The sequence below is a fragment of the Eleginops maclovinus genome, chromosome 17 (assembly GCF_036324505.1).
Source record: "Eleginops maclovinus isolate JMC-PN-2008 ecotype Puerto Natales chromosome 17, JC_Emac_rtc_rv5, whole genome shotgun sequence".
Lineage (NCBI taxonomy): Eukaryota > Metazoa > Chordata > Actinopteri > Perciformes > Eleginopidae > Eleginops > Eleginops maclovinus.
In genome coordinates, this window is record NC_086365.1 from 15,980,822 (window position 1) to 16,007,869 (window position 27,048).

The following is a 27,048-nucleotide window of genomic DNA, read 5'->3' on the forward strand; positions in this document are numbered from 1 at the left end:
AGCTAACGGGCTCAAAGTCAAATCTGTTGTCCCTTTAAATCCCCGCCTCATCCCCTTTAAAACATCCTCTTTGTTTCCTCTCAGCTAAAACATTCACCTACGTAATCAATCATTAAACAGCAGTTTGTTCCCTAAATTCCAGAGTTAATTAAAGACAAACACAAAAAGAAAAGAAGTTACTATTTATCTGTTTAATGAGTGACAGGAATCCAACATTAGATATATTAAGCAGAGTTTATACAGTTTATAATAAGAACATTCAGAAAGTATACCAGGCTGCAGCTGGTCTTCCCATTTACCACATGCATGCAGTTAAAGTGTAAGAAATTCCATACAAAGTAGGCTGTTTTATACAGTTGTATACCGTATTTCTGCACCGTTATACTTCAAATATACTGTAGCTGAACTACAGAGAACCGGAGTCCGTAAACAAACAAATTCACAGAAGATTATTCACGTGAAACAAAAATATACTTCAAATATTACTGTAGGTGAGCTACAGAGGCCGGAGTCTTGATTACACATGCATACATATTCACACACAAATGCATACACATGCATACACACACACACACACACACACACACACACACACACACACACACACACACACACACACACACACACACACACACACACACACACACACACACACACACACACACACACACACACACAAACACAGAGTTAAATAACACACTTGCAAAAACATATCAACAACAGCTGAAGGGGAATAGAAACACAAAGTAATCCAGGATGTATTTCTAGAATCTGCGGTTTCTAGTGCTTCTGTTTTCTTACAATGCCGCCCCTCCCTAAAGAGCAGATTCCCCTCTCTGCAAAGTAAGAAAGAGAAAGTCTTGCCCGCAAAACCCATTCCACAGTCTGTGGTTTGGTGTGGGAGGTGGAGTAAAAATATCCTGCAGAGTAGCTTTACTCCTTCCTCTTGAAAATAAAAGTGACATTTTTGCGTCTGGAATTGGATAAAACCTCTTGCTCTTTACAACACAGTTTTGTTCATTTCAGAAGTCATAAAATTGCATTAAAGAAAAGTGCCTTCACCTTTGTGTTTGCCCCAAAGTGCTGAAGGAAAAACACCCTAACCCAGTTCCCATGTTAGAGGACTACAACATATATAACTTAAGCTAGATACAGAATATTTGTTGGTCTTTTTTTTAGATTTAAAGACCAATTTGCAACAGAAGTACTCTCTAATGTAACCTCTTATCGTCTTCCTTAAATACCTAAAATACCCTTGTGCACAAATAGCTGCTCATTAACTTTAACTTATGGTGAGAAATGTCTTCCTGCAGCTAAAAAAGACACACATTTCCTGCCTTCCATTACCTCCAAACAATAGTATTCTGGACGACGAGCATGCCCAGATTGTGCAATGTGGAATATAGTATGTGGAAAACTAAAAGTTAAATAATGATGGTATAAAAACTAGATTCTGAGTCCCTGCAACAGGATAAGGCTTCAAAATGACCACAAATTAACAACCACTAACATATTTGTGGATTTTTTGGGGGGTTTGTGTTGCAGGTACTTTGGCCACTGCTCAGTTAATTACCCAGCTTTACTTTGGGCATTAAAACTAAATAGGAAAATCCCACTAAGAGTGTTCTTAACCTTTATAAAGTGGGATTCATTTACATAACAAATCTAAGGGAAATGTGGTCCTATTGTAGTTTAATTGGACTCAACCCCAAATACAAACTCCAACATTCCCCAAAGTACCAAGAGTGGATGAGTCCACCACAGAAAATAGTCCCAACAAATACAGTCTTTCTTCGCAGGACCCAGTTAAAAAATCCTGCTATTCACAATCATCCTCCATCAGTCTTTGATTCCTGCAGGAAGAGGATGCAACAGTTTGCTCCCAAATATCTTGTGCAGAGGTATACATTGTCTTGGATCAGATGCAATATGAAGTAGTTTGTCCGTGTCGACGGTGACACACTTGATTGTCAGGTTTTTTTTATGGCCAGCAAGTGAGAACTGGCTGTGCAGGTCTATCGTACGATCTCGAGAAAAAGGTCTCTCACCTACCACGCCTCACACCCAGACAAACATGAGGGATACTTCCAGCATTCCTCGAGGGATGCCAGTGGAAATTCAGGCTTGACAGGTTCAGTCGTTTCAAGAAGTTCAAGAAGACTCCTTCAGCAACCCCAGTTTCCTCAAGGCTTCCCTGCGCGATTCGTCCGTCGCTCCCCGTCCAGAAAACTGCACCGTGATGCCTTGTGGACGAAACTGGGAGCTGGATCTACGCCTGTGTTCAGGAGACAAGGCTCGTGGCGCTGGTGATGGTGTATTGCCACCATGGTAGGAGTGGCGTGGAGGTCTCGGGGCCGGGGTGGGAGCTGGACCTTTGAAACTCTTTGAAGGGCTCACCGAAGGACGGTTCAACTCGGAGGAAGGGTTGAATGTTCGGCTCTTTCCTCCGTAGCTGTTCATCGCAGTGGGTAGCGGTTCTGGTTTGGCGGCGGGTAAGATTTGACTCTTGTCGATGTGGGAGCTGAGGATGTCGGGGAGGTCACTCCTTGCTGCCGGAGCAGGGTTCATGACTTTGGTCTTTCCTCCGTAGGTGTTGAACTCGATAGGGTTGGCTAGCGCAGGGGGGAGCACTTTGGGATCAGGGCTTGTTGTTGAAGGCAAAGACTCCCTCCTGAAGGAATGAGAAGGGTTCACCACGATAGATTTCCCCCCATAGCTGTTCGGTTCAAGCGAGGTGACCTCAGGCGGAGAGGAAAAAGAGGTCCTGGTTTCTACAGGAGGTGGATGGTAGCTGCTGCGTGTGATGGCTGGAGGCGAAGGGCTCGATTGGCGGTTCCTTTCGTCAAACCTCCTGAGGGATTCTGACCGCACAACCTCTGGTTTCTTGTCGATCTGGCTCTGACTTGGTGTTGTAACTCCGGGCAATTTGACGCTGGTTTCTTTTGGTGGTAGGGGAGAGCTGACCTCCATGGACCTGGTGTCTGCACTTGTGAGAGGACCCAGAGAAGCGTTAGGGACTGCGATTGGGGAAGTACCCCCAGACATGGCTCGAGTCCTGTTTAGGCCCAGCTTAGACAGGGCCTCCATCCTGGATTTGTCTGGTGAAGGGTCCTTGAAGGAAATGCTGCGAGTGGGAGCATTTCGAGGCTCCATGGTCAGGTTAGAATCCTCCTGCACCAGAGGGTGAGATGTACCTGAAAGGTTTGCAAGCATCTGCGCCTTTCGCTCGTTGAGGTGGACATTGGACAGCGACTGGTTTTGGGGTTCCTTATGGCTGTGGATCACACTGATGTTGGCAGGAAAGCGGCTCGGCTTAGCAGAAGTTGGTGGACCATGTTTAGGAAGATCGCTACTCAGACTCGATTGCTTGTCAGACTCAAGGCTCGGATGACGGAGGAAGGATGAGGGATGCAAGTTAGAGGAACCCCCTGCCTGGTTATCTGCTATCTGCTGGGCAATCAGGACCGGGGTGGGGATGCAGCCTGGGGGGTGGTATGAGAAGTGGCTGTCTGTAGCCCCATAGCTGCCTCTTGGTAAGGGAGGGTTGTACTCTGAAGGTAAGCTGTCCGGCGCATCACGCTTAGGTTTTATCTCGAAGTGGCTTCCAGGGGTCTGCATCATGTTCGTAAAGTCTGTGAGGAGCAAATGGGAACGTCAAAATCTTGGAAAGACTATCATCAACCTATGCTTTTTCTAGAAACCTGACTAAGACACTGCAAACAAGAACAACTGTACCCTACCTGGACTGGTGGGATTGTAGATTGGCTCTTTGTTCTGCAGCAGGTCTGGTTCTGGGCGGACCAGGTATATAATGTCCTGGTCTTTGGGACCGGGGTGCCTGGACAAAAGTGAGGACACAACAGGACTCGAGGTCGGGCAGCTACTGTTCGCCGGTTTGAAGCCGGGGGGCTTCCTCCGGTCGTTCTCCTCCAGACCTTCCTCCAAAGAGTCGATGGTGTTCTCGAAGAATTGGATGCACTCCTGCTCCTCCTGGCTCAGAAACTTCAGGGTATCGTCTTCCTGTTGAGGCAAAGGGATCAGAGGACATGAGTGGACATGGTATGATTTAGATTGTCTCAACTTAATTCTAGAGATACTGCCAGTATTGGGTTCTGGGGTTTTTTCAAGTTGCTTAGAAGATGTGACTTTTGGCTCAATGGAGTTTGATACTGTTGGTTTGTGTTCTATTAAGTCTGCTCGAAGCCGAACCTATAAAGCCAATAGTGCTGGAGCCAGTTTTTTTACCCCATCCCTTTTGACGGATCGTCCGAATCCCTTTTCTTTCAGTTTACGTTAAATTACTGTTTAAATGTTACTATTTTTGGGCCTTTTTTTAAAGCTTGTATCAGACCCTATTTGTGTGTTCTGATTTATTTCCTTTAAGGTTATCGGATCTGGGTTGGATAATGTCCTCACTGCAGTTGAACTGGACTGGACCTTTGTTTTTCTTCTGTATTTGGGACACTATCTTTTTGTCGTTGTGGTTCTTCTCAAACTTCAGTCCTTCTTCTTATTTGTCGGCCCATTGCACATTGTTACAGGGGATTACCTATCCCCTACAGCCGTGTGGTTGGGCTTAAATAGGTTGATCGTTATCAGGACTGAAAGAGACTTTAAAGGAGGGCAGCGAAACCAAAAGTCACCAAGTTGTCATTGGATCGCCCATTGTGTAATTCCTCAGGGGGTGTACCGTAAGGAGCTGGACAGGTAGCCGCTGCGGTGATGTCGAGAGGGGGAGAAGAAAGGGCCGTTTGAGCTAAATTAAGGGTCGGAAAGAAGTTAGGAGGGTTGGGGATGCTGGAACAAACATGCCCGTGTTCAGTCTGTACACATCGACTCCTGTATGAGGAAGTCAGAGTGGATGAAGAACGATGAAGAGGAAAGGACATTTGGTTTCTAAGGATATATGAAATTAGAATCATAGGGGGGAAATTGGGCTTCGTAACGGTTGCTCATTAGAATTAAATAAATAATTTAAAAAAGGAAAAATATATAAATAAACATAAGAGGTTAAAGGAGAAACTCCAATGAAATAAATGGTATTTATAAAAACACAAGAAGTTAAAGTTTAATATCAAATATAAAGTAAAATAATACTATAAGTTCACTCTATCCTTCTTGAGTAACCTTTCTCCCTCAGATGGACAACAAACACTTTGATAATGCAGTGTTATGGATCTCAGGTGGCGTTGAACTGTAATTAGACAGCAACCAAAACATGAGGACGCTGCTAATTTGGGGCTTTTTCAAGGTTATGTCCTTCACCGTGCGGTTGACATGCAAACAGGATTTGTTGCTGACCTCAGAGTCTTGTTTTGACTTTACACGTACGGAGACAAAGACACCTGCAGCAACACCCAACTGAAACCAGCGTGAGATAAACACAGAGTTGCAGGTTACAGCGGGAGTCAATGCCGTCCATTGTCGACACGCAGCGACCGGAGGAGAAAAACTGCGGCTCGACCGGTTCCGTTTGTGTTGTCAGTGATAATGAATGTCATCCCCAAGACATGCTGAGGGATTGAGTTGTTGAGCAGGTGTAATTCCACAGCGACGCTGAAAACTGGGTGCTTTTGTGTAAACACAGAGAAGTACAGCTTGGATAATCAGCTGTTCATCTGATACTCTGAGTGTTTGCTTTGTTTGACGAGACAATGGAACAAGACGACTCTATCCCTCAGTTTACAGAGCATCCAGGTGCTATTATACACACCTGTGTCCCCGGTGAGGGCCAATCAGTCCAAGCTTTATCCTTGGTAATTGGTTTATTAACAAAGGTTATTGAAATAGTTTGATGTTTGGGGCAATATTCAAGTTTTTGTTGTTGTTGTTTTTCTAAAGAAATACCTGCCTGATTTACATGAAACTTGGCAAAAGTGTGTCAAATGATCTAAGGAATAAACCCTAACCTTTTGATAACCCTAACCTTGTTCACTCAAGGCTCTGGATGTCTGAACTGCCCATTTAAATGTGTAGTTTTGATGTCCTTTATGTAATAAAAATAATAATGATATTCCCTTGTTGTGGGGTCTTTCATATAAATGTTTTTTAAAAAGGCAAAATGAATCTAAATGTCTGTTTGGAGCCCTGGAATATAGACATGGCTACGGGCACTTCATTGTTAAGATGATTATAACCATGTCATGTTCTTTACTTATTTATATTAGTTAGGATTATGATTTAGTTTTTAGCTGTATTTTTATTTTATATTTGAATGTATTTTTTATTACTGTGTTCTTCTTCTTTCTGATTTTTTGGGTCAGGTATTTGTGTTATGCGCCATCCTTTTCGAAGTAAATCATTTATCCTACAAGATGACTTAAAAGTAGAAGGAAATCTCAAGTCTTTTCATAGCTTTATAAATACTTACGCGTGTCCTGGAGTTTTGAACGGCATCCCCGTTGACCCCGTAGTGGCGCTGAGGGTTGGCTTGCAGACGGAGGTCCATGATTCGGGGGTCAGAAGTCATCAGAACATCTCACAGAGCGTCTGAGGTTCCTGGGCTGCGCTGCGAAAAAATAACATCTGGACTCGCTCTGAAGAATCATCAAATCCTCTTTTCGACGAGAGTCTGGAGACACAGAGGGAGAAGAAATGTCAAACAACTGAACATCTAAGAGGAAGGAGGTCGAACAAGGCCAGGTAAGAAGTATTCAGATCCTTTATTTAAAGGGGACATATTACACTCATTTTAAGGGTCAGTATGTAGAGTCTCTCCTGGGACATGTCTCCATGCTTTAAAGCTCAGAAAGCTCTTTATTTTTCTCAGACTGCCTCAACTATTTTCCCCCTCTGTCTGAAACCAGGGGCCAGTCTGCTCTGATTGGTTAGCTGGTTGGCTCTGTTGTGATTGAACTGCGTAGAGATCTTCCGCCCCCTTAGCCTATCACGTACAATGTGTTGGAACGCTAGCCAATAGGAGCGCGAGTGTTCCATAGTGATGTCACTGTGTTCCGCAACTTTGGGATTTAAAGGGCCACCAGACAGCTCTGAGTAGCAGAAGTATAAAACGGAAATATTCACTTTCAAATACCTGAACCCGAGTAACACTTTAGTGCACAGGTGAGGTTCACCTGATGGACCAGTTCACCTGGAACAGGAAGCCGTAAGACTGGCTCCTGAAGCCGAAACTTACGGAGCATGTGGGCACACACATTCCTCTGTGATGCTGCTCTGATAAAAATAAAACCTCATTGGAAGATTTCAACAAAAAGCTTCCTTGTTGAGGTTTGGAACCAGGAGGGAAAATATTTGACTCGACAAACAAGAACTCGTTCTCATGATCAAACAAGGACGGGGACGTGTGGGTGTTCGCTCCCGGGGCTGGATTTAGTTAAACAGTTAAAAAATAAACGAGGTCAGAAATAAAACACAAGCTAATGGTTCTTATTTCTGCCATCATTTTACCCCAAAATGTATTGAACGTAAAAATATGAAATGAAAGGGAATTTTCCACTCAGTTTTTATGTCATTGTGTTTATATGATATCCTAAAATAATGTTCAAACTAGAAATTAAACTCACATTATTATTTTTGTTTATGTATTTATTCACCAAAAATGCTATGAGATAATAGTTTACCCTCATGGTTTTGGTTGTAATATAGTTATTTTTGACCCAATTCTATTAATTCTTTTTATAAATAAGGATATATAACATACAATATTATAAATTGTAATATTTTGCAGGTATATATATAAGTGTTTTCAAAACAAAGCAATAATAAACAAGAAGTTAAAACGATTTACAAAAGTAATAAATGAAGTCATGGAACAACAACAAATAAAACCAATTAAATAATTCAGAATGAATCAATGAAAGAAAAGGCCTTTGTATAATAATATTATTTAACATTTTAAAATAAACATTATAGTATGATGTTATTTGAAGTATCTGCAGGACTACCATACTTGTCAGAATGGTGACTTTCCACGAGTTATTTCAGTAAATATAATCCCCATAAGCCGCTTTACTCCTGCAGAAAATAAAAAAGTACTTTTATATAATGACTTACCCAACAACTCCACAGCTCGGTCATCATAAAACCAACAAACAGGACAGTAGTTTGTTCCTTCAGAGAAACAGCTGCTTCAAACTCTTCTGTAAAATAAATCGTCTTTAAAGGTCCAGTTCGCGCTTTGTGACCTCCGTGCGTAATGACACCACTATGGCACAATACACAGCACTTTAAAGCACCACGGAGCCCCGCCCACCGCCGTCAGGAGGGTGTGTGCGTGCGTGCGTGTGTGTGTGTGTGTGTGTGTGTGTGTGTGTGTGTGTGTGTGTGTGTGTTTTCATTCAGGTGTGGTGGTGACTGACACACTGGAAAGTTATCCAGCTCACACACACCTCAGAGTTTCACTAGGATGTGTTCAGGAGCAGTGGGAAGTTTAACCTTAAAGAATGTTTTGCAGTTTTATTAAAATCTTCCAATCTTGCCCAAACACCACAAGTCATAAGTAAAATAATATTGAGGTACTTGATGTATAATGGGTTAAATACACTTTGCATTATAAGTGCTTCCAGTATTTTAAAGTGCTTTTAGTTGGGCATTATCCTTTTATTTTATACTTTGGGACAGGATCAGAATACTTACTACACTTATTCCTTAATCAAGATAACTGATTTTATCATGGGTAGACAAATTAAGTCTAAATCCATAAACAAACACTACTTGATGCCTTGATAAAATTGGCTCATGTGAGATAGGGCAGTAGTGTTTGGTCAGAATCAGTAACCACGAAAACCTCATGAAATAAATTGCTATATACATTTTGCAAACGTGCAGTCTAAGGCAAAACACTGCAGATTTAATGACTTAAAAGTAAGTTTAAAAATACGAATAAATACAAAAATGACTTGAGATTTGTTTGTATTGAGCGCCTCCTGCTGGCTGCACCCTGGTAGCTCAGTCCTTCACTGTGCACAGGCTTTTGTGAATAATTACTATTTTAATGTATCATTTATTGTTGTACTGAGTTTGTGAGTTAATTACAATATTTGTATTACATTTTATTTTGTATACTTTTTCACATTTGGTTTCTGCACTGTTTTTTGCACACGCAACCGTTGTATATTATATTTTATATATTTATCTACCGTATATGTTTTACTTGTGTTTCTGCACTACTATGTTTTAATTGGTATTGTTTATACTTTTTCACACTGGGTTTTGCCGAATTTTGACTCTCAACCGTCAAGCATAACAATCAGGTGACCCTGCTGCTCTTGTTTCCCAATTGTCCCTGAACGCCCCACCCGTCTCCGGTCTGCGTCACTAGCTCCTTCGGTGTTTCTGTCCGTTTGTTTGTTTCTGCACGTTTACCGGGAGAAAGACCCCCAGAACCGGCTGCTGTCCACACACACAGAGGTCCGGTGAGTCTGCGCTTAACTGGTTATTAACATGCATGTTGTTATTATGATAATTAGCTAAGTGAGGGCAACTTGCTTAGCCTGCTAGCTAGCAGAGCTACATCTAAATGCACCATATGCGTCTAATATCGGACACTGAGCCGTTTACAACCAAGATAACACACACAGTAATTATACATTTGAAATCTAATTTCTGTTATTATGTTAAAAAGTGGTCACGATACATCCTTTTTATAAGGTCATATTAATGGATTTAGCTAGTCGTAGTCTAGGTTTGTGCAGTGACCGATAATGGAATCCCCAAGAATTGAGCCTGCCGTTGAAGCCCATATTTGGAATGTCCGTAGTGGCCATATGGCGGTACTACTACCCCAGTGACGTCATGTTGGCTCGAGAATACTTTTTCCCATTGGCTGACATTGGGGAAAGAGACGTCTGTAAATCAGCGGATAATTATTTTGGAGCTAAATAATAACTACCTCTCTCTTATATATCCCTTATTTAAATCATTAAGGATGAAATCAAATAGAAAATATAACATTTATATAATTCTTTATATTTACATTTTAAGAGTTATTTACTCTCACCAGTTAGCTGAAGGCTCAACTGCGCATGCTCAGTGGGCCCACATACGGGTACTTTTGCTGTTGATGCGCCACTGAGCAGCTCTCATAGGAATGAACGGAGTATCCAGTTCTCTTTAAACATCCATTCATCATTAATCCAAGTGCAAAACATAACCGTTCTTTCCTTTTTCAGGTGGTTTATTTTCCTCTTTGTGGCACAAATATTTTAGCTTAAAAAAGCAACAATCTCCCCTCTGAAGATCACGTTCTTTTTTATACATCCATTCATCATTCATCCACCTGCAAATACTGGCTGTTTTCAACATTACAATTAAGCAAATGGGTTGTTTTCTAGCCTTTTTCCCCCTATTTTCAGTTGGTTTATTCCTCTCTTTCTGATATGCATCTTACTATTATTATTATTGGTAGAATCTCGCCTCTGAATAAGCCTGTTAACATCAGCTACCCTAATACAATTGCTCCGTTAGCATTAGCTTGTTATTAGCAGCGCAACATAAGCTGACACAGTGCCATGATGTTGTTTTCATGCATCTTTAATATGTGCAGAGTCAGATGACAGCCGTTAGGTTTTAACGCCCCCCCCCCCTGTTCAGTTGGTGTTAGCATGTTAGCTCACCTGCTAACGTTCACATGCTAGCCACCTTTAAGTAGCATGATGCTAGCTGTCACTGCACCCTTAAACAGGAGCTTTAAACGTATGTTTTATAAACGTGAAGGCAACATTTCAGCTTGCAGTCACACAGATAGCAATATTAATAATAATCAACATTGTTTTTATTGCATCTTGTATATAGGGTATGCACTTCCAAGTATTTTACAATAAAGGGAAAAAACAAAATAGCCAAATATAAACAAATGCAAATACTGTGCTGTAAACAAATACATACAAAACTAGAAACTCATTAAATAGCACAAACAAGTTGGCAAAAACTCCTTTATAAAATATGTCAAATAAATAAATGCATTAAAATATGAAACATGTAAAGAGTTAGGGAAAGGCAATCCTTAATACAAATGCAATTTCTTAAATTGAGGTTTTAAAATGTTTACAGCACTTGCTCTTCTCATAGCCTTGACTAGAGAATCCCCTAAGTTTTGGTGCATAGTTACAATATGCTGAGCTGCCATCTTCTTGTGTTTAATAGGTAATGTAATGTCATATACCCCAGAATCATTGAGCATTGTCCAGCTAGCAATTAAACTGGAAACCATGTGAATGGAGTCAGTGAACAGAGAGGCTGTTGTCAGTCTAAACCGAGTTACTGTTTGTTGCAGACGCTGCAGGAATTATGCAAATGTTTGTCTCAGGTTTCACCAGAAAAAAAAACATAGTACCCATATCTTTAATAGTTAGATAAAATCAAATACTCTTATAGTAGTGAGTTCAGAAAATCCTTATTTAATGTTCCTTCGTCTGCTTTGCACTTCAGGAGTGCACTACAATGCTCTTTGTTTTAGTCAGGCATCTGTGTGCAGCAGAATAGACTGCCTTTCGTTGTGCAACCGTGTGTCATAACAATAAATGATATTTGAAGCATATCATAAAAATCCCTCTGATGGTCACATAGTATGCAGTCATGGAGGAAGTGTGCAGACTTTTATTGAGTTAAAGAGGCAACTACAATAAAAAGATACTGTATGAAGTCAAAGTCCTGCATCAAACCCTTTCGAACCAGAAAAAAGTATCCATTTTTCTCTTAATAAATGAAGCAAAGGATCATTTTGGTTTCAATAGACTCATTTATTAATTAACTAAAAGCTGCAGCTCCAGTGTTAATGATTCAACTTGTAATAACGCTCCCCACAGACCAATCTTCCAACATGACGCGTGTTTGTTGGTGCTTGTGCGAGAGCAGCTCCCAAATTAAAACCCCTTTTTTCTATTTATTTCCCATATAACGTTCACTAAATGTAAAACAAGCATCCTGCATTTGATGAATAGAGATCTGCAGTCTAGCAGCAGGCTTACAAGCAAATTGACAAATGTACGATCAAATATATTTATAAGTTCTGTTCAGCTCTTTAGGGTAAATGCTGGTCAGTGTTTGGATGACGTAAGGCTGCGTCGTAAACCCTTTAAACTGAAGGGATGAGCCTTTACTGGAGAAACTGGATCTTTAGCCAGCATCCCCTCAGTATCCTGTTACTGCGGGCTCTCCAGGACTGGTCTCCATGGAGATGATGCAGGCAGACAGGGTTGAGGGGGGATTGGTTGTTTTTGTGGGTGGGGTTTCACCTGAGTTTGAGGTGAGATGCTTTCACCTGTCTGACCGACCACTTCACTCCTCCATCCTCATGTGCACACTTCCTTAAAGACTTCATATCAACACGTTGAAAAAAAAAAGGTGGTATGACAAATTGTGCAAAAATGCATTGACTTATAATGATGTCTCAGATGTCAGATTGTCCTTGAATGCACCATCAGTCCAGTGCTGTCTCCTGCATTTTCCAAACAAACATCAACAATGAAACTCGGACCAAAAAATGACACGACTGAATGTTTATTGTGATGGATGACTCGCGTGAAGTCTTAGGATTGTTTGCAGACGTGTCACGGCAGAAGGTGCGACTCTGACAGAATGATACTAAAATAAAAACACCAGTGTTCTTCCGCTGGATCTTTAAATAACTTTAGGTGACGTAAGCTTTCTGGATAGCACGGCAACATTTGTCGTCTCAAGCAAGTTTCCTAATTTCAGTTTTTGTGTGTGTGTGTGTGTGTGCACAGTGGAGGACACACCCACTGAACACACACACACCAGGATGAGCAGGTGGGACCGGTGTTAAAACAACGGAACATAAGGTAGGACAGGAGAGACAAAGAGCTTATTTTAAGAGCATCATAATAACAATAAGGAAGCATCTCTGGAATGACAAATGGACTCGATGCTTTGTGGAGGAGTTTTCAGTCGCTGTCTTCCTGCTGGAGTTTGACCCAGAGAGTAAAGTTCAGTCTGCCTTACACTAACACACTTTAAGTGAAGGAAGAAATAGGGACGTCATTTCAAACTCACCAACACCTCTTAGACCATGTTGTGTGTTCTCTTGAAAGAGAATCCTATAGCTCTACTCTGAATACTTTTTAGATATGAAGAGGTTTGCATCTTCTAAGCGTCACCAGAGCTTGTTCTTCACTTCGGTTGCAATTTATCGTAACGGATAATTTGTACTAATGTCAATATTAATAAAAGTCACTATTTTTTACACAAAGTCTTTTATTTTGAAAAGCTGACATGTCCAATAGTTTTCACTCTCTGGACAGAAAAGCCTGAAATATAATGCAGTTTACTGTTTTCAGACATGCCATGATTTTATCTCATGTTTGTCAAAATATATCCTCCTCTCTCTCTCTCTCTCTCTCTCCCTCTCCCTCTCTCCCTCAGGTTGAGGGCAGACATTACCTGTCTCTGTTTTTTTGCTGAGTCACTCCTTCACCTGAACCCCCTGCTGTTAGTGTGACTGACTGAGAGCCTCCATCCATCCCTCTATCCACAACTGCTGCTGCACTATGGTATACACACACACACACACACACACACACACACACACACACACACACACACACACACACACACACACACACACACACACACACACACACACACACACACACACTCTGTTCAGACTTGTGTGACTCATTGAACATTTATAAACTACAATGCATTTAATAATCAGTTTGCAGCCTCACTTACAGCTGTGTGTGTGTGTGTGTGTGTGTGTGTGAGCAGAGTGTATGATGTCTGACAGCAGCTGCTATGGCCTGCAGCGGTCCGGGCAAAGCTGAGACTCTGGAGGGTTTCCACGAGGTGAACCTCGCCTCCCCCACCACCCCTGACCTCCAGGTAAGTGACTTCCTCAGAGGCAAGGAGCGGCTCCTGCAGGTTTTCAGGATGTTTACAGACTTATTGTCTCAGATCGGGTTAAAATCTCTCCTGAAGGTTCCAGGACAGCCTGGGGGTTAGTCTTTAATGTGAACAGCTGTTCTGGATGTTTAACATTAATCAATAAAACACATTTAGTTTTAGTTTTGGAGATAAAACCATCACACTGAGACTCTCAACGTCTTTCTGGTTTCCCTGTGTGTCTTCCTGCAGAACCAAGCAGAGCAGCGCCCCCCCACGCGTCACAGTGCCCCCCCCACCACTCTGTACCGCACACACTCCCTGGGAGCGCCCCCTGCTGGCCGCCCCACCTCACTGCGGGCCGACCAGCTCCCCACGCAGCCGGTCTATTCCACCCCCCACAGCCACAATGGAAGGTGAAGGAACACTCTGCCTGGGATTAAATGGCAATCATTTCTATCATTTGTTTTAAAATTTAATATATTTTGACTTCAGGACTTTTATTTTGAAGAATTGAGACAAAATAAGGAATTTTTTGGCTTCACTTTTGGCTTTGGGACTTTTTCAAGTGTGTAGGACTTAAGGAAAGCTATTCAGTCTGTTCCTTAGACTTCAATTCTATCATTTCGGGTATTCAAACATTCTGCCACAATGCGGTTTGGATCTTCAGCGTCCTGCCATCGATATGACAGGATAACATGCATGCATTGAACTCAATAAACTCAAAATAAAAGCATGACTTAAAGAGGAGGATGTGTATCCATGTCTTGCAGAGCTGAGGGGTTAGTGAAGAGGTATTTAGTTGGTTGCAGTCTGCAGCCTCACCACTAGAGGGCGCTGTCCTCAATGGAAATGATGGATCTGCTCCTGCAAGCAATACTTTTTTGTAGGTCATTTGTCCAAAGACTTTCCTCCCATATAAGCTCTAACTGGCCGTTGTTGTTCCCATGCTTACCCACAGCGCGTCAGGGCCAGGAGGCGGAGTCTCTGGACGGCCACTTCCTGTGTGCAGAGGACGGCGAGGAGTGCAGCGCTCTGAGCGAGAGTCTGTCGAGGCTCCGCAGCCCGTCTGTGATGGATGTCCGAGAGAAAGGATACGAGAGGCTGAAGGAGGAACTGGTGAAGGCCCAGAGGGTAGGACACACACACACACACACACACACACACACACACACACACACACACACACACACACACACACGGTCTCTGGTCATGAATAAAATGAATGTGTGTGTGCAGTTGGAGAGTGTGTGTGTGTTTTTCAGATCATTATCACATTGCTGCACATTTTCATAACTTACACAAACATCGTGTTGCATTTCTTTTTCCTATTCTTTCGTTTAAAGACATTTATCTTATTGTTTTTAGCCCGGCTGATCCAAACAGTTTGAAGCTTTTTTCTTAACCTTAAATTCTAGATAAAAATGTAAACGCTGATCTTTATTTTTGTTGACAAGTTTTGAAACCAGTATTTCTGCCCAGTAGATAAAAATGAGTCTGGTTTTATTATTAGTATTTTTCCATTTGTAGAATAAAGTCCACGTCAGACATTTAATGAAGATTCACATTATATGAATCCAGGTATTATGTTCAGTCAATATGTTTGAAATATGGCTTAAAGACAACATTTAATGGACTTGTTGGAGGACATGGATTAAATAGAATAAAAAATGTCACCAATTAAAATGAAAGCTCATTCATTCTGATTCATTTTTAATAATAATAATTCTAATTTGAAAAAATCTATAGTAGAATATTTGTTTAAAATTGAAGTTGGAAACAAGTCCTCAAATATTTCACTAATTTTCCGTTTGTTCATCTCTTTGTTTGTTGCCATGCTATGATTTCACCCCCATGTGTTTTCATTTTGCGTTTTATTTCTGTTGTGTTGTTTTCTGTGTGTGTGTGTGTGTGTGTGTGTGTGTGTGTGTGTGTGTGTGTGGGTGAAAGGAGCTGATGTTGAAGGATGAGGAGTGTGAGAGGTTGTCTAAAGTCAGAGATCAGCTGGGCCAGGAGCTGGAGGAGCTCACCGCCAGCCTCTTCCAGGTCGGTCTCCTCAACTCCTCCTCCTCCTCCTCCTCCTCCTCCTCTTCGTCTCCTCTGCTTCCTGTTTCCTGTTCCCTTCCTCCTGACGCAGACAGAAACCAGACAAGATTGTTTGCTCTCCGCTCGTTGGCAGCAGAGATGAGAAACGGAGGCGTTGGGAAGATGTTTTGTGTTATGTTCACTACAGAAGTCACTAAAGAGTTAGTCTTCAGGTTTACTTCACTACAACGGAACACAGCTTTAAGTACCTTTGAGTTTTATTACTCCTCGTCTCTAAATGTGACTTTAATTCTGTAGAAAATCTGCAAAACAATTTAGTTTACGGACATATCAACAATCAAGTGCTTTGATTTCAAACTCAAACCTTTAGAGGTGCAACTTTTGAAGATGACAGACTCCTGAGGGATCCTCTCCTTCTGACCTTCACCACTCTCTCCTTTCCTCCTCCTCTCCTCCTCCTCTTCCTCATTCTTTGGACTTTCCCTCATAGAAGGAGCTGGGTCTCTTTTCTCTCTGTGTGTGTTTTCCGCCCCCTGTGAACCTGTGTGGAGCTTTATTTTCTGTCACTGTGAGGATCGTTGTGAGTACGGAACGTGTCACAATACTGAGATGCTTTGTGTTTCACAGGAGGCTCACAAAATGGTCCGAGAGGCCAACGTCAAGCAGGCCCACGCTGAGAAACAACTGAAGGAAGCCCTGGGGAAGGTAACCACACACACACACACACACACACACACACACACACACACACACGTCTCAAAAAAGAAATCACTACTTCTACTAGTATTTATTTCCCCCCCCCCCCGCTCCTCCTCAGATTGACGTCCTGCAGGCGGAGGTGCAGGCCCTGAAGACCCTGGTGCTGTCCTCCCCCACCTCCCCCCTGGGTGAGCTCCCCTCAGTGGGGGGCGGATCGAAGACCCCCTTCAGGAAGGGCCACAGCAGGAACAAGAGCACCTCCTCGGCCATCATGGGCACGCAGCCCGACCCCTCGGCCACGCAGCCAATCGTACGCGAGTGCAGAGAGGTGGGCGGAGCTTAATGAACCCCAGGAGAGTGTTTATGTGATGATGTCATGGTAACCTGTGTTGTTGTTGTTGTTGTGCAGGTGGACAGTCAGCTGTTCAGCGACTTCAAGGCGTGGCGAGAGGAGCCGACGCTGGAGCGCAGCTGCTGCTTCCTGGAGAGGGTGTACCGGGAGGACATCCACCCCTGCCTCACCTTCAGCAAGTGTGAGGTAGGGAGACCCCAATAAAACTCCATGAAGTATAAAAATAAAAAGGATTATTTCTGTTATTTAACGCCCCCCTCTCCTCCCCTCCTCTCACCCTTCCTCTCCCCCTCCCTCAGCTGGGCTCGGCCATCCTGGAGGCGGTGGAGCAGAACACGCTCAGTGTCGAGCCGGTCGGGTTCCAGCCGCTGCCCGTCGTCAAAGCCTCCGCCGTGGAGTGTGGGGGACCAAAGTGAGCACACACACACACACACACACACACACACACACACACACACACACACACACACACACACACACACACACACACACACACACACACAGTGGTTTTCCTCTTCATGGAGCTTTCACTCTTTCATCGTCATCTCTTCATCTTCCTTTAATTTCCTCCTCTAGCGGGCGCAGAGCCGAGCTCGTCACGTGAGTCTGAGTCTCTCTCTCTCTCCCCCTTCCTCTCTCTCTATCTCTGTTCTATCAAATTTGAAAAAGCTTTATTGACACAACAATGACACTCACTTTCTTTTCTGGCTTGAACAAAACAATGAAACTAAAACACACATCTACAAACAACAACAGGAATCATATCAGCTGATTATCAATTTGAATTATACACTATCTCCCCCTCTCTCCCATCAGCATCTTTAATCTCTCCTCAGTTGCTCCTCCTGACTCCCTCTAACTCAAACCTCCTCCCTTTAACCCTCCTCCTCCTCCTCCTCCAGGTTTATCAAAGCGATCCTGATGAGAGCAACCTTGATAAATGCTAACAGCCCTCTCTCCCTGCCTCCTTTCCTTGCTTCCTCCTGTCTCAGTACGAGTTTTCCTCACGCTGAAAGAGTTGATTGACTTCCTGTCTCTCTCTCTCTCTGTCTCTCTCTCTCTCTCTCTCTCTCTCTGTCTCTCTGGTAGAAAATGTGCCCTGAGCGGTCAGACCAAAACCTGTAAGCACAGAATCAAGTTTGGAGATTCATCCAATTACTACTACGTCTCTCCGTACTGTAGATACAGAGTGAGTACACACACACACACACACACACACACACACACACACACACACACACACACACACACACATAATGATGAATTGTCTGTCCGTCTCTCCCTCAGATCACAGCAGTGTGTAACTTCTTCACCTATATCCGCTACATCCATCAAGGCCTGGTCAAACAGCAGGATGGTAAGACACACACACACACACACACACACACACACACACACACACACACACACACACACACACACACACACACAGCTTATATTCTCTGCTTTACTCCTGGTTGCTCCTCCAGCAGAGCAGATGTTCTGGGAGGTGATGCAGCTCCGCCGGGAGATGTCCTTAGCAAAGCTCGGCTACTACAAAGACCAGCTGTGACGGACGGACAGCTCCAGCATCCAATCACAGCTCCCTCCCTGCAGAAGCCCCGCCCCCTGACCTTCCTCGTCCTCCTTCCTTTGTGTGAATGTGTTTTCGTGTGTGTGTGTGTGAGAGAGAGAGTGTGATGTTGGAGGGGAGAGTTTGGATGCTTAATTGCAAACACTCCACGATATGAAGACATGAGGAGAGGAGTAAAAATGTCTGAGGAGCTTCCACTAGGCTTTGTTTTCTCCCCCTCATGTCAAAAAACCCCAAATACAGACACAAGATGATCGAGAACTCTCCAGTAAGATATTATTTATTGTTAGACGGCCCCAACAATCATCATGACACCGTTATAAGCTCCTGTTTACTTTCATCAGACATCTAGTTCCCTTATCTCTCCAGGGCGAGGCCGCCGCGCTGCTTCATTTCTCTCGCCCAACACAGAAGTATTTACAGCAACAAACTCCTTATGACTCATTTCATTGTACCAGAGCTGCGATGTTTGGTCCACTGAACTCAATCATTCAGAAGCTGTTTATGCTGCTCTTCTCTGCTATACAACTGCACGACTTTCCCCCGTTTCGGACATTTTCAAACCAGATAAAGGATAAATGTAGTCGTTGTTATTTCTCTGCCCCCCCCCCACGTGGAGGCCTTTGGTTTCTCGTCCTTCTTCTTCACAGTCCTGAGTTCATTTCACTACAAGAGCACAGAGCAAACATGTCCACCTCACAGGCAGAGAGACCTACTTTATAATTCCTTTCAGACTTTATGATTTTGGGTTTCCAGATGTAGGTGAAGGTTCAGAAAATAAAACACTACGTCAATATGCTGATTACAAATGTGTGGGGGGGTTCCTTTTACGGGTGTTTTGAGCCTGCTGTATTTAATCAATCAGGATGACCTGTGTAGATATTAAGCTGTGTGTGTTAGGGTGTGTGTGTGTGTGCGCCTGCTGTTGTGTAAACTTTATAAACATGTTAATTTAAACCCGACTCCTCTGCATCTTCTTCTTCTCTCGCTCCGTGTCCCTCTCTCTCCCGGTTTGGTTCCGTGCCTTCTCTCTCAGACACTCTGAAATAAAAACGGTGATACCTCTGGAAACACGCTGCTGTCCAACGAGTCTGTTCCCGCCGCTAGGAGACCGGGTCAGGTCAGGGGTCACGTGTGCTGAGAAGTGTCTGCCATGAAACACCTTAATGCAAATACTCGACTCACAGATGTTCCTGGTGTTTTTAATTTAGGATCATATAGTTCCGTCTGTGAGACAGTAAACGTGTGCCTTTTATTATAAAGCTTTGTATATTTTCACTATATACACAATACTCAAACATCACATTTAACTTTACCAAAAAGACACGCCATTAAAGATTAGAGTTTTATTGAAGTTAGTTTTCGTACGAGATGCTGATTTGAGACCGTTGTTAAAAATAAGTTACGGGATTTCCTGTTTCTGCCAGAGAGAGGGGAGCCTCGTTCAGCTGCGAGCGAGACAACAGACGGAGGGGGAGCGGGCCGGGTGTGGTTTGGAACTGAGCGCATCCTCTGGGTTATTTGGGGTTTGATCCGGGGCTGGATTGGTGTTCTCTTTCCAAATTCAAATGGTGTTTTGAGGACATTGAAGGTACAAATAAATGAAAATTTGAACAAAAGGAACACAGGCTTTAATTTCAAAGGACAGGTTTGTTTACATAAACTAATGTCAGGAAATCCGTTTAAAACATTGAAACAAGCAAAGTTCAAATCAAGAACACAAACAAAGACACCGAACGTCTAATAGTAGATCTGCCTGCAGTTTTTAAGGTCCATTAAAGTCCTTTTGTAACATCTGCATGACTGCAGAGTCCACGACTGATCCACAGAGCATGGTTTAACCTCAGTATATTGTCTGTGAATCACTGATACTTCTGGAGGTTCACAAAGTAGCTTGCTGTCAGTTATGGTTTCATAGAAAGCAGGAGAATTAGAACTTCAAAATCATCCTGAAAATATTTCATTTTCTCTCTCCTTATTTTGGAAAAGTTTCTCCCAAAACCTGCGCAAATACCCTCTCTCCTTCTCTGTTCCATTAGGAGAACTCTTAACAATAAACACATGCAGGGATCGGTGGACAGTATCAGTCAGTATTTATTAACTGCAGTCACAGATCCACGGGCATCTCAAACGTCTCTGAGTGAGGCGGGGTTTACCGAGGCCACATCCCCCACGCTAGCCCGGGCAGCACGAGCGCCACGATGACGGAGGTGAACAGGTTCACGGCGTTGTTGTCCAGGATGGGTTTCCCACAGATGCGTGTGGTGGTGGCCGACTGGTAGCCCACCACCTTCCCAATGCTCGCGTCAAAGCCTGCACACACACAGAGGAGGGGCGGGTTTTAAAAGCAACATCTCAGGAAACATCGAGACGCGTTTGGGCACCGGGAAGTATTTTTACTGCAGGTAACAGCAGAAGAAGAGGAGGGTATCCTGTTCCTACCCGAGTACTGCATGTGAGCCCCCAGGAAGGAGTCCAGCATGGAGCCCAGCAGCCCGGCCAGCCCTCCGTACACCATGATGGGCCACTGGGGGTCGGCAATGTTCAGGTCCCCCACAAACAGGAGCTGTGTGACGTAGTAAGCCACGCCCACCGTGAGCCCCCCGAAGAAACTGGCCACTAATCCCACCGGGGTCACTCCTCCGTTTGTTCCTGATGGGAGGGGGGTATTTAAGAGAAGCTAGAGAAACATCATAGTATGACAGAAAGCCTCTCACCTGCCGGGACTTCCTTCCAGGTGGTGATGAGTCTGGGCTGTGATTGGCTGAGGACGGGCCCCACCTCGGAGCTCCAGGTGTCCCCAGTGCTGCAGGCGAGGGCCCCCAGCAGAGAGAGACACATCCAGGAGGCGGTGTACTGCTTACTGAAGTCTATGGGGATCTCCCCGGGACCCACCTGACCCACACAGCTACAGTTACACACTTAAAGAAGGGGGGGGGCGGATTCTAACCAGGTACATGTACTGTGGGTCACCTCTATCATGTAAAGCAGGGCCAGCTCCGTGGGGACCCCTCCGTTACAGAACACCTGGATCCAGTTCCTCTGGCCCCCTAAAACACACAAAGGTTAATAAAACCCGTTTAAAAAGAGGGTGAAGGAGGAATGAAACCCCCCCGTGGTTAATCTCACCCTCTTTGTACTCGACGTCGATCTTCTTCTTCTGCGCCCCCCCCCAGCGGGTGAGCTTGGAGGAGGTGATGAAGAAGGCCAGCAGGGAGGAGAAGAAGCTGAAGTTGGCCATCGTCAACACGAAGCCCACGAGGAGAGCTGGGGAACACACGATCAACTTTAAAGGAAACATCCAGATTGACTTGTTTGGGACGTGCTGCTCTACCTCTACCTTAACACGTGAGTTTCAGTTGGAGTTTGATGATTTAAAAAGGGAATTTGGTTTCATTTAAGGCACAAAAAACCACAAAGAAACGACCTAATAGAAAAGCAGCGTTGTAAAATGACTCTATCTGACACGAGCACCACAGCCTCACCTTAGTTTCAGCAACTGATTTTCCAATCCGTGCAAACTACAATATAGTATGAGAATACTTAACGGAGTGAAAACACGTAATAATATCCTGAATAAAGTGTTCATTTAAGCTCAAATTGATCTATTTAAGTGTCTAAAATGCACTCATTGCTTCACTCTCTGACGGCCTCCTGTGTTTTTAATCTACATGATATCTACTGGAGGGTGAGGGTGAGGGTGAGGGTGAGGGTAAGACACTCAGTTCTTCTAACTCTCCGACCCTCTGGTGTAACTGGCAATGATTTGCTCATGTCTTTAAAGCGTGAAGCCGCGGCAGCATCCAGTCTCTGTTCTCAGACTCTCCCCCATTGACGTCATCTCCTTCCGAAAACATTTGGATGGTCACGGAGGTCGAATTGATTCTTTCTGCAGTAACTGGATTTATTCCCACGGCTCGGAGGAAAAGGTTAGGACACATTCCGAGGGTTATAAAATAAAACCTCAAATTGTGACGTTTTAAATAAGCAGCTCGGTTGTTTGAGGCAGAGTTAGTGTGACCCGACAGCCGGGATAATTAACATTCATGAGAAATTAAATTGGGAAATATCATCGGTGACTTTTATATCAAATCCTATTAGCTGCTTTAATTGCTATGACAGATCTGTGGAGGATTCATCGACTGTAAGAGGTCGAGAATGAGCTCATGGCTACAATTTGGAGGCCAACCTGTGCTTATTACTGCTCTAAATCCTTTTACAGATTAAAAAAGCCACATTATGAGCGTTCTCCCTCCCTGTAGAGCGCTCTATAGGTTTGAGTGCATGTCAATGGTCTGCAGAGGCTAGAATCCCAAAGTTCCAGAACATAGTGACATCACTATAGAACACTCGCGCTTCTATTGGCTAGAGCTCCAACACATTGTACGTGATAGGCTAAAAGCGGTGGGACATCTCCGAGCAGGTTGACCAATCAGAGCAGACTGGGCCTATTTAATCACCGTAATGACTGTTTTTAAAGAACGTTTAGTTGAAATGCACTGTTTTATATTCTGTAATTGTATTTCAAACTGTAGAAACAGAAACTAGCATCACTCTTTCAAATGTTACAACGTTCGTAACATGAACTACGTGTGACCAACGCTTCGGTGAGGGAGCGCCAGCAAACATGAGCCTAAAAACAGGAACACATTTAATGCAAACGTTCTTATTCTACATGAATTCTTACAATAAACGAGTTTAGAATGATACAGTTATCATAAATACTTATCATTTAGTAAAATTAAACTCACTATTTCTTTGTTTTTAAATAAAACCGTTTCTGAATCAAATGGAAAGATCAAATGAGAGAGCACACAAGATAAATATAAATACACAGTTCAGCTAAAGTCAAATTTAGCCAAATGAGGACGAAGCATTTCTTCCAACTGGTCCTAAGAGTCGAAGAGAAACCAATCTTTAGGGGAATGGGTTTGGACTGAGACCTGCTCACAGCTACGGCACCCTGCACATTCCACATTCAGTCACACAAAGGATCAGGAAAATCCCCTTCATGCCTTCATTTCCCAGTATAACCACTCAACTGGGGGGTTTTGAGGCTCTGTGTTGGCGACTCACATCTGTTCCCCAGCACTGTGACAGATTCAGACACACACTAACTCGCTCGTGTTGTAGTGGGACTCCATCCAACCATTCAAACCACTGAAGTCACACTAATAAACAAACAGCTCCTGTGTGCTGCTGGGTGAAAGCCCCGTTACTGTCAATGGGGTCAGGGGGCTTTAAAGGGGTCATTATGGGATACAACTTCTTCAACTCCTGAAGTGCACAGCCCAACATAGACACACACACAGACACACACACACTCACCTCCCAGAGCTCCTGAGTGGTTGAGACTTTTCCTGTTCAGCGCTCGGACCGTCAACATCAGAGGAACCAGGATGGAGAACAACCATCGCCATGGAGACACAGGCTGTAGGGTTCCTGCACACACACACACACACACACACACACACACACACACACACACACAATGTGGGTTTGGATGGTTTTTCTAAATAAGAGCCCATGATTTGCCCCAGGACTTCTGAAAGCAGTCACATGTGTCTTCAGACTGACCGGAGTAGGTGCTGATGGTGAGGGAGAGGAGCCAGAAGAAGAGAGAGAGAGCCAGAGTGGCACAGAGGACGATCATGTCCGTCATCATCTTCACGTATTCCTTCAGCAGCAGGTCCTGCTCAGAGGTCATGCTGAGGGCCGGGAAGAGCTGCGGGGGGAGACACCAGGGGGGAGGTGGGGTTAATATTAGTTATATATTTATCATCCTGTAGTTTTGGATAAAGAAATGAATATTTAAACCAAATAAATAAAACTGTTTTTAAATCAAACGAGACATTATGAATACACACATTAGCTAAAGTAACAAAAGTGCATAACAATATTTAAATGAACATAAAAAGTATATTTACTTCTTGTTTATATTTACAAAATATTCAAATATTAAACATAATATCTATTTATCCCGGGAGGAATTGGGTTTTCTCAGTCGCTCCATTTTTTAATTAATTTAAGACACGTCCCTTGAGTTTCCTAATGAAAACCGAAAATAAATTAAAATACACGACAGGATATTAAGGGATATAAAGCAGCAGAAAGGAGCTGGAAGATTAGTGTAAAATATGTGTAGAAAGTCTGAAAATGATTGAAAAGTCGGAATAATCACAGAAAATATCAGGAAAACGTTCGTGAAAAAGGGCCAGAAAATATAAAAAATTAAGGCCTAAAAAGATTCTTAAAAATAGTCCAGAAATATTATAAAATATTAAAACACTGAGGGAACTTTTGCCTGCACTCCTACTTTTACTTTCAGTGCATTTCACTGATAATACTCACACATTTTTACTCTCCCTGTTCAGCACCACGATCTAAAGTTGGAGCATGATTAAGACACAGTGCTTATTTTGTGCTCCAAACACATTTTTTCTGCACATAATAAAAGTCATTCCTGGAAGAAATCAGATGGTGTCTCCCACAGTTACAGTCTCCCACAGTTACAGTCTCCCTTCTGTGCCTCCGTGAGAGCATGGCATCATGAAAGGGAACTTTGTACAAAAAAAGCCACTTGTTTAAAAAGATGACATGCAACCGCCACACACACACACACACACACACACACACACACACACACACACACACACACACACACACACACACACACACACACACACACACACACACACACACACACACACACACACACACACACACACACACACACACTTGCCTGAAACGAGGACACTAAGAAGGCCTCTACAGCAGACTTTAAATCATTTATAGATGAAGAATAGAAATTACATTTATTATTTTGTATTTTATTGGATATTTTTACTTTGACTTCTTATGTATATTACATTTTAATCTACAGCAATGCATCATCATCTCTAAATACTGTGTGTGTCTGCCTGTGTGTCCATCTATCACTAACCTTATATAAAAACACACACCTGCTAAAATTCAAAACAGCTCTTAAAGGTAATCTGAGAAGTACCTAACGCTGTCAGACATGTAGAGTAAAAATACTTTTGCTAACCTTTTAATTTAGTGCACTAGAAGCTGCATAAAATGGCAATACTCAATCATTTTACAGAACAGTCGTTTTTCTAGTAAATGTGCTTGGTTTAAAAGCACCACTGTGCACACATGACTACTTTTTAGGACACAGGAAGCCAAATAACAGGTAATCAATTAAGCATAATTAAAATCAGTGTGACAGGAGAGACTGAAAGGACTCATTAATTCAAGACAGATCAATTAGCAATGACTTGATATGGTAGGGTGACCAGATTTGAGGTGGCGAAAAAGAGGACACTTGCGATTGTTGGGGGGTGGGGGGAAGCGCCAGTCAATTTAAGTACACGCTTAATGGTCCCAACAGTGAAAAGTGACGCTCCGGACAGGACGTAAAAAGAGGACATGTCCGGGCAAAAGAGGACGTTTGGTCACCCTAGATATGGCAAGTATGTCCGATTTTACATGGTTGTTATAAATTACACGATCAAACAGAAGCTAGTTTCTACCATTTAATTCAATAACTGTGAAAGTGAACTCACCAGATATAATTGCCACCATCGTGAGTTTACACTTAAAGTCCACTTTCTAGAGGAATTTATTTCCCTATCAAAAGCAGGTGTATTTCTTCTAGAAAACACGAGTTAATAGCTAAGCAAACTGAACAACTGAGGCTGAAAACCAAGCGTAAACATTCAGCGGAAGGGAAAGAAGAACCGGGGTTTGTACCGGAAGGAGCCGAGAGAAGCCGAGAGGAGCCGAGTAAAACCGACGAGAGGAAGCGGGCGATCGGCCTCTAGCGCCACCTGCTTTCCGGAGGGTCAAACCGGGATTCTATTACAGTAAATAAATAAGTGAATAAGTAAAGCCAAAATAAATAAAAAATAAAGAACTATAAGCCTTCTTTTCACCCCACTTAGATAAAATAAGAAATACTTTACTAATCCCAAACTTGCGTTGCAGCAGCATAAAACAAAACAGTTATTAGTTTTCACAGGACTATTTTGCCACACCACCACTTTAAACCTGCACAGCTCTTCCACGTTATTTTATTTCCTTTTAGTTTTATAACGTTTCTACATCTGCTCTTATTTTACCTTTTCATTTACCTGACTGTGTTTGTGTGTGCCAAATTATACACCACCACTACTCCTTGCATACTTGCCTTCAACAAATTTGCACATTCGGACTGTTGACTATTGCTTAATTGATAATACTGCACGTTATTACAATTTGGAGTTGTATTTGAATCACTACATTGCACATACAACATACTAATTTTCATGCTAAAGCCAAGATAACACCAGTCCTTTGTTTACCAATGTCTATACCACCAATGAACCATTAAACACAAACATAACATCTCTCTTAAACTGAATCACCTCTTTGTCTTTGGTGCTACTAAATAAGAGATAGGAATTTTCCAACAAAGACAGTATTCAACTGCAGGTCTACAAATATGTAAATATATAGTAAAATGTCATTTATATTTGTCTTTAATGACACTGTCGTCTGACAACAGCATATTTATATGTGTAGAGTTGTATTTTCT

General features: G+C 42.9%; 3 protein-coding genes across 3 annotated transcripts; 1 reads left to right on the plus strand and 2 right to left on the minus strand.

Moving 5' to 3' along the window:
• Positions 1 to 176: 176 nt before the first annotated feature.
• Positions 177 to 8,156, minus strand: LOC134879442 (uncharacterized). The gene is made up of 4 exons (XM_063905957.1): positions 8,014 to 8,156; positions 6,371 to 6,571; positions 3,741 to 4,020; positions 177 to 3,632 (listed from the first exon to the last, which is right to left on the minus strand). The coding sequence occupies exons 2-4, from the start codon at positions 6,467 to 6,469 to the stop codon at positions 2,152 to 2,154; spliced, it is 1,860 nt and encodes a 619-aa protein (XP_063762027.1). The 5' UTR covers positions 6,470 to 6,571; positions 8,014 to 8,156; the 3' UTR covers positions 177 to 2,151.
• Positions 8,157 to 9,251: 1,095 nt separating this feature from the next.
• rab3ip (RAB3A interacting protein (rabin3)) lies at positions 9,252 to 19,427 on the plus strand. Its single transcript, XM_063906080.1, has 13 exons — positions 9,252 to 9,374; positions 13,342 to 13,469; positions 13,687 to 13,800; positions 14,053 to 14,216; positions 14,724 to 14,934; positions 15,751 to 15,846; positions 16,474 to 16,551; positions 16,664 to 16,873; positions 16,955 to 17,083; positions 17,197 to 17,309; positions 17,987 to 18,086; positions 18,185 to 18,254; positions 18,367 to 19,427. Exons 3-13 carry the CDS (start codon positions 13,714 to 13,716, stop codon positions 18,447 to 18,449), a joined length of 1,341 nt encoding a protein of 446 aa, XP_063762150.1. The 5' UTR covers positions 9,252 to 9,374; positions 13,342 to 13,469; positions 13,687 to 13,713; the 3' UTR covers positions 18,450 to 19,427.
• A 1,119-nt stretch (positions 19,428 to 20,546) lies between these two features.
• Positions 20,547 to 26,228, minus strand: tmem19 (transmembrane protein 19). Its single transcript, XM_063905641.1, has 8 exons — positions 26,039 to 26,228; positions 24,048 to 24,195; positions 23,799 to 23,912; positions 21,600 to 21,737; positions 21,444 to 21,520; positions 21,188 to 21,365; positions 20,913 to 21,122; positions 20,547 to 20,783 (listed from the first exon to the last, which is right to left on the minus strand). The coding sequence occupies exons 2-8, from the start codon at positions 24,175 to 24,177 to the stop codon at positions 20,623 to 20,625; spliced, it is 1,008 nt and encodes a 335-aa protein (XP_063761711.1). The 5' UTR covers positions 24,178 to 24,195; positions 26,039 to 26,228; the 3' UTR covers positions 20,547 to 20,622.
• Between the last annotated feature and the right edge of the window lie 820 nt (positions 26,229 to 27,048).